Below are 13965 nucleotides of genomic sequence, written 5' to 3'. Positions count from 1 at the left end.
AATGATTTCCATGATTGCCATACTCCTACTTTTCTTTCCAAAAGTAAGTGACAGTTCAGTCTGTCCTGTGCCTTGTAACTTTATCATGAGTCTTAAACTCAGTCTCTTCTAGGGGCTCTGAGAATAACAAGCGCATAAAGATTTTGTGAGCTGCCTCTTTTGCATACTTTTACACTTTTCAAGTAATGTTGATGTAATTAATTATTGGTTTGTTGGAATACAGAGCTTGCTTGTAAGGAAATAATTGTTACACTTTGATTTGTCATACTCTGATTAAAAGCACTGTACGTGTGATTGCTTCCAGCTAGTAACTGTGCTGCAGTTGAGGGGCAAATTATGCCTCCAGTCCAATCATCCATACATTCTTGTAGTCCATATATATCCTCATTAACTGCAATATTAGAGCAGAATTTGACTGAGTCAGAGGTATCTTTTTGGAAAAGTCAGTTTACCAAAATAATAATCCACATGCTGTTGACTATTGCAGAGTCTGTAAGTTTTCACTTAAAGCTTGTATTCCTTTTATAATCATGAACTCCCACCGTGATTTTACATTTGATACCTCTCCGTAGCAAGCGTCTCACAAGTAGGTATGGATGACTCTTCAAATAACGTTTATTACTAGCTGGGAAGTGTTGAGATGCTGTTACTTTAAAAAAAAACAAAAAGTTTAAACCTGTTGAAGAATCCATCCATCTGATGAGAACTGCGGAGCACAAGTCTGAACAAAAACATTCAGCTTGTTGGGTGAAGATGCTCAACTGTAGGAACCATGATTTTGTCTTTTCCCATCTCCTAAAGTATTTCTAATAGTTTCAGAAAGTTGATAAAGGGTGAGAGAGCAGTGCACATCTGTCTCTGCAGCGACTCACAGCAGCAGGGGGAATTTAACGTGTTGCTGAACAGGAGCTGGCAGTGTGCCCTGGCAACAGATGGCCGGCAGTATCTAGGGTTGCATCAGCAAGAGCACAGACAGGAACACGGGCAGGGGCTGTCACCTGTGCCCAGCAGGGCAACAAGTTACATCAGGCATGAGCTGAAATGAGAGGAGTTTAGGCTGGCTATGGAAACCTTTCCCCACAAGGACAGGCAAGGCAGCAGGCAGGCAGAGGGACAGGCTGCCCAGCAGATGGGCAGACTCCATCCTTGAGGGGGTTCCACGACTGGCTGGGCAAAGTCCTGAGCAACCCTGGCTTTACCTCACTGCTAGCCCTGCTTGGAGCAGCAGTGCACAAGGGATCTCCTGGGGTCCCTTACAACATAAATTATCCAGTGATCCTAGGTAAGTTTTGCAATAGTGGGGCAGGATGCTGGTTACCCCTGACTAAAGCATCCTCTTGTTACACTATTTATAGAAAAGATTTTCTTAAGAAACTCACCCGTTTTGTAAAAACTGCATAATAAATGAACAGTACTTGTTTGCTAGGGATACACTATGGCTTCTCCAGGGGTCTCTTCGAAGATAGCCAACATGAGCGGTTATATTTTTTCCATAGACTCACATGAGTTGCTCCAGTGAGGAGCTGAAGATAACTATAGATAGGAAATTAGCACAAGTACCTTTATATAATCCAGATTATTTGGAAAACAAAACAAAACCCAAAACATAGGCTTCTTTCTCACCCCCAAGATTAATTAAATAAGGCACTGTGAAGTGTATTTTCTCTATCTAGAAACTAAAGGTGTAAATTTCTTACAATGACTGAATAAAGCAAGTGTGATAATAGATTTCTACCTAGATAACTGTCTCAAAACATATGCTGCATATCTGTCCATTATTTGTCTCTACCAATTTAAGATGATATTTTAGCTCAATAGTAGCTAGCCACAATTATTTGTAGTATTTTATCTTACACATCTAAAGGAGAAAAGATAACCTATTTTTTTCAGAGCCCTTTATGAATGCCATGAAAAGATATCAATGTACCTATGAAACAAAAGGCTTCTGCAAATAGGAATGCAAGAAAAAGTCTTTCTACTTGCACATTCTCAAATGAATTGCAGATGTCAGGCAAATCAATAAATCTTTCAGCTATCAAGAAAAATAAGGATCCCAGCCACTTTCCCCAAAGACTCTTTATGTAAAAGGTGACACAATAATTATGTAGGTGGATTATGATCTATAGGCAAGCTCACTGACTATTAACATCTAAAAGTGACATTTCCTTTTCAGACAAATTTGAGCTGCAAAGATGCATTTTGCACTCAGCTTGCTTGTACAAAAGCTAAATCAGGCATGCTCTTATAATTGTCCTGTATGCATTTTCCAGCTCAGACTCTGATTCTGCCACCTCTCCCAAGTCAGTTGCTGTGTGTAGAGCTGGCCTAATTTTTTTAATGAAGAGACATTTGCCTAAATAGGCAGTTTATGAAACTGCCACTGAAACACTCCAATCACATCTGGCAAAAGATAATGATCAGGGAATGAGGGAGCAAAAAAAAAATATTGCAATGTTTTATTCTGACACTGTGGGAATGAAATTTTTGACTTTTCAAGACAGCATTTCTGTTAGAAGAGGAAATGTTAAGAAAGAGTCAGAGTTCGATAACTGAAAGCTAAACAAAAATAAGAAAGCCCTTTTCACTGAAATGAAACCTTTCATGTTAATCAGAATGGATGTATTGGTTTTGTTTCATTAATTCATTTTTTAAATGTTGGTACTTTTTAAACGAGGTGTTGGTTTTTGTTTTTTTTTTCAGTTCAGGCATAAATATGAAAAATTAACCATAGAGTTAACATTAGGTTTGAAAATCTGCAGGCAAAGTCCTGTTCCTGGTGAAAAAAACTTTTTTCCTGTTTACTTGAAAAATGCTCATGTGCTCAAGACTCATAAAAATATTCTGTCTCTGGGAGAGCTGAGGATGTCATTGGCAATATGGACAAACATTGTAATGTTGGATTTAGTAGCTAGCATTTTGACCTCCATTAGTTATTGCTGTCATTATAACAAAGCTTAAATGGACACAACCAAAATAAAAGAATAGTTCTTTGAGGGCTGTCATGGAAGAAAAACATCCATTTTTGAGTGCTAAATGAGGGCCTCTGCACCCAGGCCAGCCATAATATGTCAGTCCCACAGGTAAGGTTAGCTCTCAGAGAGGGTGGACAGAGTTAGAAAAACTGAAATGGAGTTAAACAAAGAGGACTGAATTCAGCTTTGTCTTCCATGAAACAAACCTGATTACGGCAATGAAAGAGTATGCATATGTGTTCATCACTAAATGAAAAAAAAACACGGAAAAGAGAGAGAAATCCATCAAACAATGCATAGCCTTGTCAGTGCAGCGTTTCACGCAGTTTCATCAGCCCTGCCACACGGGTGGAGTGGGGATAGCCAGAGATACCAGAATTGAAGTTGGGGTCCCTCCTACCATCCTCATCTGCTCCAAACTTGCCTCTGGCCCCCAAACTCCAGTGAGGAGCACTGCTCAGGCACAGCTGATGGCTAAGCCCTGTTTTTCATGGTGCACTGGGCTTACAAAGCCAGGCAAGCTCAAAGCCAGCTCCAGGCACTTTGTTGTGAGCTTTTCTGCTCTGCATAGTTGTGCCATCAGTCAGAGGGTGAAGAAGAGAAAGGTTTTGCCCTTCTCTTTGAAGAAATGCATGTGCATTGTACATCGCTCAGGAACTCCTACAGCATCAGAGCTCCTCTTGATGTCTTGAAGAAATTTAACTAAAAGGCTATGACATGAAAACCTGGAACTTTATAGAAAATGACAATTGGTGGCTGGAGAGCCCTGAGGCAGGGTAAATAATGGCCTCAGGGAGACTCTGCTGGGAGGAATCTTCCTACATAAGGTTTCATATCAAAAGCCATTTTTTTTTCTTGTAGGAGGAGGTAAGAGAAAAAAATAAACCCATGTTATAGCTGTTGCTAATATCAACTAATGCAATTGTGAAACACATTGCCGTGGAGATTGCAGCGGTTACATGAGCCCCTGTGAAATAGGGTGTAAAATAGAGGCAATACAAACGTTTGTTTAGTTTTATTAGCTGATATTTGTGTGAAAAGAAACAGTACAAATGAAATGTTGTTCATGCCTTTCACTTCCATAAACTTTAAATGTCTGTAAGTGGAACACTAGCAAAAAAAAAAAACAAACCCAAAAACACCCTGGAAAAATCACTGACTTAAGCTTTCTACATTTTCACTGGACTTCTGAATTTAGTCATTTTAATTAAATTAATTTGATAATTTGTTTTTCTCTGTGTTAGTTTTTTCTACTTTCATGTGAAAGCCACTAGTTAATAGAAAGCTGACGAGCTTTTTCTCTCTGTCAGGTGCTGAAACTAATCTGAACTTAAGGAGCAGGGAAGAACCAAACACATCAGATACTGGATCAGAAACCCAGGATAAAAATGCAAACAGCCATGGAACTCAGTCATCTAATCCACTCTCCAGTACTGTGACTGCTGAAAATGGAAATTCAGTATCAAATGGTAAGCAGTTTTTAATCCCAAAGCTCTTCTAACATAAAATTGCTGAAGTGTTTCCTTGAAAGAGCTTTTTAAGATATAGTCAAGTTGGAATATTCTGAGTGGTGAAATATGTGTGTTTCTGGAACTGGCTTAACTTAGTATGTGTGAACTGATAAGCCCCTCTCCAATAAAAGGTGAATGTGAAGAAACTGAAACAGCCTCTGTTGAGGAATTTGTAATTACCCCAGCTCCAAGCCTGTAAATAGCCTAAGGCATGGAGGACTGAGACTTGAGATTTCTGATCCTGTAGTCAATACAGATGGGACAGAAAATGGAAAATCAGGGTCTCTATTTGCTACCAGGTCCTTACTAGTGAATGACAATTTTTTTATCATTGCAACAAGATGATCAAAATGGTGCAAGAGGAGTGACAGAAAGAATGAAAATTTTCAGTGTCCTAAAAACATAGATGCTAAGGATGTAACGCTGCTGTTTAGAATTTTAATAGAAGTTACTTTTTCATTTCATATAATGTTTTATATAATATTTATATAATGTTTAGTTTAGTTTTCTTTAGTTTAATGTTAGGAGTAACACCTTTCTACATCTCTGTGCTATCTGTGACCTTTTTGACACAAATCTTCCACACCTACCAGAGTTTTTAGTCTGAAAGAAAAAGCTTTTTTTGCTGTTTCTTGTCCAAACACAAAGAGTAATAATGATAAAACCTGTAATAACCTTTTATGTTACAATGCTGAAATCTGCAAGACAAATGCAGCAGGTAAAAGTTCGGTGAAATTTGTTGTCATTTCTGACTAGTACCTAATAGAATGTGGATGAATGGGACATTATGTGAAATAATGTATCAATCATTAAGTGAAATATTTCAATATGACAACTATAATCATAGAATCATAGAATGGTTAGGGTTGGAAAGGACCTTAAGATGATCTGACAGAAATGGGGCATGTCACCAGGACACAAGCTACATGCTGTTGAGCACAGAGCCTTACATCTTGCCTTTCATGGTGATGCAAGCCTCTTTCACACTGTAGCAGCCTGTGTATCAAGTGGAGCTAATTAGTAGATCGAGCCCATGTGTGAATGCAGAATCATGAAGTTAAAAGGTTTGGGAATGATGTGTCACTACAATTGCAAAGACCCAGAGACTGTGGAGGGTGTGGTGGATGTTGGAGGCCAGGAGGTGCAGGGTCACAAGTTCCTGGGTATCAAAGCCTATGAGATTGGAGGTTCTCTGGAACCTCAGAACCTCATATAGATGTCCAGTAATCTAGATCTCAGTATCTGAGAGATTTATCTGAGAACAAGGCAGAAATGGGACACAGAAAGTGTAGGAAAAAGATCAGGGATTGATTGTGGGATCTTCCTTTGAAGCAATATAGAGAAGGAATTACAGAGAGTAAGTGATTAAAGGCTTGGGTTTCCAGTTTGAATCTAGGTACTGCTTGGGACAAGGCTATATTCTTGATCATGTTAAAAAAAAAAAAAATAATCCAGAATTAATTTCTTTAACCTAACTTTTCCATTTATATTGAATCATATTCATTGCTATGTTTTCAATACTACAGTATCACAGTATCACAGTATCACAGTATGCTAGAGATTGGAAGGGACCTCGAAAGATCATCTAGTCCAATCCCCCTGCCGGAGCAGGAACACCTAGATAATGTTACACAGGAATGCGTCCAGGCGGGTTTTGAATGTCTCCAGGGAAGGAGACTCCACAACCTCCCTGGGCAGCCTGTTCCAGTGTTCCGTCACCCTCACTGAGAAGAAGTTTCTTCTCAAATTTAAGTGGAACCTCTTGTGTTCCAGTTTGTACACATTACCCCTTGTCCTATCATTGTTTGCCACTGAGTAGAGCCTGGCTCCTTCCTCATGACACTCCCCCTTTATATATTTATAGACACTTATAAGGTCACCCCTCAGTCTCCTCTTCTCCAAACTATAGAGACCCAGCTCCCTCAGTCTTTCCTCATAAGGGAGATGCTCCACTCCCTTAATCATCTTTGTTGCCCTGCGCTGGACTCTCTCCAGCAGGTCCCTGTCCTTCTTGAACTGAGGGGCCCAGAACTGGACACAATATTCCAGATGGGGTCTCACCAGGGCAGAGTAGAGGGGAAAGAGGACCTCTCTCGACCTACTAACCACCCCCCTTCTAATACACCCCAGGATGCCATTGGCCTTCTTAGCCACAAGGGCACAGTGTTGGCTCAAAACATAGAATTGCAGTAGTAAGGTTAGCAAGCATAATTTTGAACCCCCCCCCAAAAAAACAAAAAAAGCAAAAAAAAACCCTAAAGCTCTGAATTAGACTTTTTTGGTAACTTGAGAATAGTTGCAAGAAAGCCCAGTCCAGATGGTGCAACTTGTGCTCCAGCCAGAACCTGATTAACTTAGTGTTCATGTAGTTCTGCCCTTGCTACACTGAAGCTTCCAACCTTGTGCTGAATTAAGGAAGGTCTTATTCAGTGCACACCTGTGGTATCCTAATATTTACTTAGGTGCATGTAAAGGAAAACTCTCAGAATGTAATCAGCTGCTCCATTTATCTTTCCAGACTCCACTGAACCTCTGCTTGCCATGTCTGTGATGATGTGCTGTTGCTGTACATGGAAACTTTACTTATTTGATAAGACCTCTTATCAAAGCACTTTTCATAGAAATAAACAGAAAATCATTGGTAACCTTATTCTTAGTTCAAGGCTGTCATGGACAGTAGATCCTAAAATGTATTAATATAGTGCAAAAGCAATATCTTTTTCAAAACATGCTGCTGGCATAGGAAAGTGTTTTCATTCATTTGTGGTGGTCTAGAATCATGCAAATATTTTACAATATATATTTTATTTGAATTAAATAACGCCTACTTTTTATTGTTTGAAAAAAAAGGGGGTTGGTTGAAACTAGATGATCTTAAGGTCATTTCCAACCCTAACTATTACATGATTCTATGATTCTATTTGTTTTGTTTTGACAATCCTGGATTCTTAGAGGGAAGTTTATTTCAAGCATTCTGCTTGTCCAAAAATATGTGATTTTGCTGAGGGAGAATTTTAAGTTGGAGGACAATTAATTTAATACAGGTAAGAAAGGAATACATATATTTTACAAACCTAGTATACTGGAAACCTTGAACATCAGACCTTGCTCCAGTACATACCTAATATCATGGAGCAGCTTCAAAGAGTGATAACTCCACCACAAAGCAACACATAGTTCAAATCATGGAGAGAACAGGGTCAGACTTCCTCTTTGCACAAGGCAGAAAAGGACTGAAATGCTGGATTCTCACCAGATCTGACCTGGCTCCTGAGTTGCAAGCACGGATTCCATCTTCTTCACTGCCTGTGTGCCTATGTGTCCCCAGAGGAATTTGAGATGATTTGAAGCTGTAGAAAAAGATCATCCATGTTTATGAGTACTTTACGTAAGCTTTATTCAGAATAACGGAAAACCCAGCTGTCCCTAGTTAGAAAGCTATGGAGATGCATCATTATAAGGGGGGAGCTAAAAGCAGAGTAGAGAGGCCAAAAAGGAATAAGGATCATTCATTCTCTTTAAAATTTTTGTTTTATTTCTCTTGCAAAGTTATGTTATTTTATGGGATTGTTCATGCAGTCTATATTTTCATGAGTTAAATCAGTAACCATGTAAGATTTAATGCTCATTTGTCAAAATAAAAAATTATTAAAACCCCTTTTTTAATACAGAAAATAGGAGTTTTGAAGTCAATCCTGTTTCACAGTGTTTCTGTGCCAGTTTCTTGATTGAACAAGAAACTGAACATGAACGTGAAACAGAATTATGTTTTTCGTGCAGTACATAATCCCATTAGTAGTTTGTGATTCATTGCATTTGAACTTTATTTCCATTATAATTCTCTGTGTGTTGTGTGTAATACGCAAACAGTAGGGCATGCCTCATTTTTTGTTATCTTAGAGTTACATATCTAGGCTCAGAGTCACCTTACCTAGTTTTAGGTTCTACAGAAGGTAGATGTCTGGTCTAATCAAATTCTTCAGATGTTATCCATTTCTAGTTAGTAAATCTCAGGTGATCTACTGAAAGCACTTCAGCTTGCGTATCTCTTGCTAGGATGAATCCTGTTCTCTTGGTGGCTAGCTTTGTTCAGTTGACTGAAGATAGAGTAGTGATATGCTGTTTATGGATGCTGTAGTAGCGTGAAAATTTTGGATATATGCAATAAAAAGCAACGCCAAAATTTCTGGGTATCAGACCTACCATAGTGTCTTTCATTCTTCTTTGTGAGGGGCTTTATAATGCCTGTCATGGACTCGCTGTGTTTCTGCTTCTGCCTTTGCTTCTCCTTATTCCACCTTTAAGATCCTTTGTCGTGCTATGAGAATGATCTTCACACTCTGGCAAAAGTTATGGGGAAGCAGTGGCAGTGAGCCTCAGTCTAGGATGACTGTGCAGAGGTGTTTGTTTCTCTTAACAAGAGAAGGAAACTGCATGGCTCTTTTACACTAGATGAATGGTTTTTACACAGCTAAATTTTGGGCAGCTAATTCCCATGGAAAGTGCACAATAAATACAAGAATCACAAAAAACTCTGTACTGAGGAGCTGAAGTTGTAAGTCCTGGACCTACTATCAACTTCCTGTGTAACCTAGAGACATTAGAGAGCAGACCACAGGCCTGTTTTTCATTCTGTTTGCTTTGCTTCTGTGATGAAAAGGAGCCAGGAATTTCTGCATTGCAGGAGGAATCCCTGGCCAGCATGGTAGTGTGTTATTTGTAGGCTCTTTCAGTACAGTTGCTCCTTCTATAAACCAGCATGCATATCTATGAAGCTTTTCATACTTGGTGAACCATAATTGTTCTAGTTTCAGTAAGCATGGAAATAGTAAATATCCAGGCAAACGTGTGATTTTATCACTCTTTTTTAATAAAACATGGAGGACTTTTGACTCTTATGCTGAAATCAGCCAATGCATAAATGGCAGATTGTAAATTAGTATTGCTCTTCTTTAGGTTTACCAGAGGAAAATGAATATTCAAGACTGTCAGCCAGCAATACAGCAGGCTCATCAGTTCAAAGACACAGGGAGAGCCACACTAGTCAGGTAAATATTTCATTGATGTAATGTAATGTAATGTAAGTAAAAGAGAAAAATATTATGGTATCTGCATGTTGAAATTTGTGTGTTGGCACTGAAAAATGCAGATTTCTTTTACAGGTTTGTGTTGAGCTAAGGACAGTAATGAATTTACTCTTAACTTTCTGCTTGGAGGATAAACACCCTGAAAGGTCCTATAGTAGAGTTCAAATTTTATGAAACTTGCTGGTTGTGAAGATGCTATTTTCAGGCAGGAAATATGTCTCTTCACCCTGAGAGGACCAAGATGTTATCTCTTTCAAGATATTCATTCATACCAGAAAGAGTTGCATGATAATGAGCATCAGAGAATAAACGTATCATTATATCATCCTTTTGTATACAAAAGCAGTGAAGACTTAGAGGTGTATTATCTCCACATCAGTATAATGGATGAGGATATGGGATTATGAAGGTGACTGGAGGCAGTGTTTCCAATTGTCTCTGTTAATTTTTTTAATGATCAACCAAATACTTATTAGGCATGAAGGTGCCCAAAGAACACTGTCCAGTGAATGAAAAATCTAAGTCCCAGACCTTGCTCCAGTTTTGTTCCAAACCTCACAGATTTTTGTCTCTCACAGTGAGACAGTTTTGTCCTGGAGAACCTTTAAAGCTCTGTTGCTAAAAATCTTGCAAGGAGGATCATGTTTAAATTACTACATGGAGAGTTAAATGAACTGGGTATAGGGGAGCCATCATCTTCTCATTTTTGCAAATGGAAACTGTATCCTTATGTGAAATTAGTCTGCAAAAATTAAATGCTTTATTTTAGAAACAAGTCTTTAACAATTTACAAACCTGTAATTTTGATTTTTCTAAAACTGCTTGCCAAAAGTTGAACAGAATTTCAATTCAGGACTTTGAAATGTCACTTTTCAGTAAACAGATGTTTTGCCAAAGTGCTTCACAAATTTTTAAAATAGATTCCATGCCATGTACTCAAAATTACATGCAGGGACAACCTTTAAATGCAAGCTCAATAAGAACTGTGACAAGTTTAGAGAAGAAACATGCAGTTCTGTGATTTTTGATACAATTGCCTTAATGAATAAACATCTTCCAAAATGGTGTTGCCAAAAGAAAGAGAAACAAATCTTCCTCCCACAAAAAGAAAAAAAAAAAATTATGTCTGTGCTCACAGAGCTGAATTCTTACTGTAAAAAGCATTCCTCACCATTTCCAAGCATGGCATATATTTGAAAATGATTGGTTTTAATTACAGTTGACATTTCTTAGCATGCTGCTGGTGACTCTAACAGCATACAACCCTATTGTAAAAGGCTTTGCCAGGCTTCACTCCAGTAACCTTATCACTTCAAAGTAATTTTTACGCAGATGTATGAAATAGGACAGATTGTTTCACAGATCTGTGAAGGTACTGATTAACTAATTGCTTTTGGGAAAGAAACATACACTGGGTCCTTGAATTTCTTGGCATACACTCTGTCATTTCAGCTAAAGGAAACTGGTTCATTAGCTTTCAGGGACTTCTAATATTTATGGGTTGGGTTTTTTTTACTATCTATATGCTAGTTTCTTACTGAAGTGACAGGAGTTAATTTCATTTTTGTCACAGGATCTCAAGGCTCATATACATCCAACTAAAGTTTAGGCATTGTGGCTTACAATGCCGTCATGTTGTCACATCAGGTGATAACTACCTGCATCACTGCAAACCTACTCACTTCAGAGAGCAAAGTCTTCAGCTCAATATCTGTCAACATGGATCATAAAGATCAAACTTTTAACAGTTTTGGAAGCAATTATCAAGTATAAAACATCATGCAGATATGAACTCAGCAACTTGACTTATCACCACTACAGTAAAGTCTGCTGAAAATGAAAAAGGAAGGTTCACCATTGGTGATAAATGCTACATTCTTAGTGCAATTATTACATAAAGGTCAGTTTTTATCAGAATGAAAAAGGAAAAAACAATTAAAATACTAAAAAAAATATTTCTCATTTGGAATTCTCATTTTATTCTCATTCTCATTTTACGGAATAAAATTCTACTTTCTCCTGCTAACAAAAAGGTGAAGAGTATTAAATATAAAGTTTGATTTTTTGCCTCATCAGAAATGAATGAACTTACATCAAAAGGAAAAGGTCTTGCATGTAAGAAGAACAACAAAAAATGTTTTTTTTTAAACTAATACTTTTTCCTTTAAATTGTTCTTTCTCTGTACAGTTGTAGATTTCCAAGTGATTACAATCTGTAGGTTGTAAGTACCACATAAAAATTTAAAGAACCTAACATCTGATACAACACTAGCATGATTTTCATCCTCAATGACGATGAAAACTGAATCATGAATTTGGGGGTCAAGCCAGTTATCAAGAAGTTTAATGAGCTTTAGTTTGTTCGGATAGTAGATCTTTAAGAATGTTTTGTTAGCAAAGAGCTACACATATTTTCACCAACCCAGCACACCAGCCTCCACACATTTTGTGCTTTCCTTGTAAACCAAAACATTCTAGTCAAGGAAGTCTTCAAAATGTAAACTATGAATGTATGCTAAAATGGTACTGCAAGAAACAATATCCTAATCTACCCTTACAAAATACCCTACTTTGCCCTTAGCAACTCAGCTCACATGCATCAGCTGCAAGGACTGCATCTAACTCAGCTTCTACAAGAAACCTTTTGATAGCTATGATGCACCTCTTGCTCCCTGAACAGCAGAAAACTAGGAAGCTTAGTTTTCCAAACTTGTTTTAAAATTGCTAATATAAAATTATTTAAATGCTTATTGTTTCAAGTTGCTTCAGGGATTTGTTTAAACAGTTAAGGACTTCCAAATGTGCTCTCGTTTGTAGTCTTGTATTCTTATCCCATCATTTCCTTCCAGAAACAGAGAAACCACCAAAATAGAAGTGATGTTTCTTCTGGTCAATTGTGTCATAATCTTGCTTAGGTAGAAAATTTTATTATGACTGTCATTTCTGTTCAGTCACACTCCAGGAAGTGATCTCAAAGCATATGGGAGAGTCCACAAATGTTGAAATTGCTTAGAGGGGTCTAAAGCCCAAAACCTCCTCTAAAATAAAAAAGCTTTATAAAATAATATCTCTCTGTTGGTTTACATTAAGCATTTCTCACTTCCTTAGTCAGTCCAATGGGCTCTGTTCTCTAGGCGGTATTTATTTCTTTCATTGTTCTTGATAGCTCCTATGTGTATGTTTAACAGGTAGAGCATAAAGGCTGTTGAAATATGTAAGTTGCTTTCAGCAACAGCAGCAAAATGAAATAAAGCCAGCAAAAGCAAGACTGTATCTTTAGCACCTCACACAAAAGCTAAGTGGCCCTGTCGTATTCTTTTTCAGAGATCCAGGACTGTTGTTTTTTTTTTATATTTTTGGTAAAAAATATTTTAAAGTTGTTATTAACATTCACTACAAAGTGGGATGTGGTGTGAGAAAGATAGAGTGGAATGAAGAAAAGCAGGCCAGCTAAAACATTCCTTGTTTCTTATGTGGGCAGCAAGAAACAACATGGTCTATTTGTAACAGGATGAGATGGACAACCTGGAGATAATGAACAGATGGGAAGTGAGGGGCAGATTAAAGACTAGAGTAATAATAAGTGTGTGTGTGGGGCGCGAGTGGGGAGTGAAACAGGACCAGATAAAGGATGATTCAGAGAATTAAGGCTGGAGGAAGAATAAAATTACTGAGAGAGAAGGAAAATAATAAAATGGAACAGGGGATCTAGAAAGAGGAAAGAAGACAGAGCCAGAGAGAAGAAAAAAAGTAATACGGAGATGCAAGGAAAGCAACTAAAAGGAAGATTAAAAAAAAAAAAAAAAAGAACCAAGGCAGAGCATATGATGGTGGAGTAAAAAGCCTAAGGAATAAAAAAGTCTGTGTGATGTTTCAAATACGATATTCATCTTCATACACATATCAATGTGATGGTTTATGTTCCATAAAATAAAAATAATTGCAATAATCCACTTACATTTATAAGGTGTTTTCTACGCAAGTTCGTTTGCAACCATAGTCTGAAGATTCAGGCATGTGAGACGAAAAGTATAAAATTTCCCACTAAAAGGTGCAAAGCCTCTTTGTGCAATTTGGCTTTCTAATGGCTGAATGTTGGCTTATTTGTAATCAGATGATGTCACTACATCCTATGGACAGGACACAAATAAGCGAGCAGCTTGGCATCCTAGTAGGTTAAGTAATATGAGGCATATGGTACACATCCTGACATAAGATTTTGGTTGCCTTCTTTTGAAACATGTTTTATCTGTCACATGCTCAAAGAGGTAAGATAAAAAATGATTGTTACTTTTTCACATATTGTTATATTAAAAAATCTGCACTTACCTCTTCTGTTTTGTTTAAATCCCATAGTGCAGGTTGGCAGATTACAGTAATATAGAAGCCAACATC

At 37.7% G+C, this 13965-nt stretch overlaps 1 protein-coding gene across 5 annotated transcripts in view; it reads left to right on the top strand.

Annotated features, from left to right (window-relative positions):
• The window catches only part of MYO16 (myosin XVI), a 388271-nt gene that overhangs the window by 364500 nt on the left and 9806 nt on the right, over positions 1 to 13965 (top strand). For 4 of the 5 annotated variants that reach the window (XM_057397231.1, XM_057397226.1, XM_057397227.1 and 1 more), the window contains 2 exons: positions 4283 to 4441; positions 9440 to 9531. In XM_057397231.1, coding sequence (XP_057253214.1) covers positions 4283 to 4441; positions 9440 to 9531 — 251 coding nt within the window. Of the gene's footprint in view, positions 1 to 4282; positions 4442 to 9439; positions 9532 to 11143; positions 11222 to 13965 lie in introns of those variants that run through there. The other variant, XM_057397228.1, reaches the window with a different exon arrangement.

The sequence above is a fragment of the Pezoporus wallicus genome, unplaced genomic scaffold (genome assembly GCF_028554395.1).
Source record: "Pezoporus wallicus isolate ANWC-B61680 ecotype Strahan unplaced genomic scaffold, APGP_CSIRO_Pwel_v1 contig_1851, whole genome shotgun sequence".
In the NCBI taxonomy this organism is placed as follows: Eukaryota; Metazoa; Chordata; class Aves; order Psittaciformes; family Psittacidae; genus Pezoporus; species Pezoporus wallicus.
The sequence above is the reverse complement of the archived record's forward strand: the minus strand, read 5'-3'. Positions and strand labels throughout refer to the sequence as shown.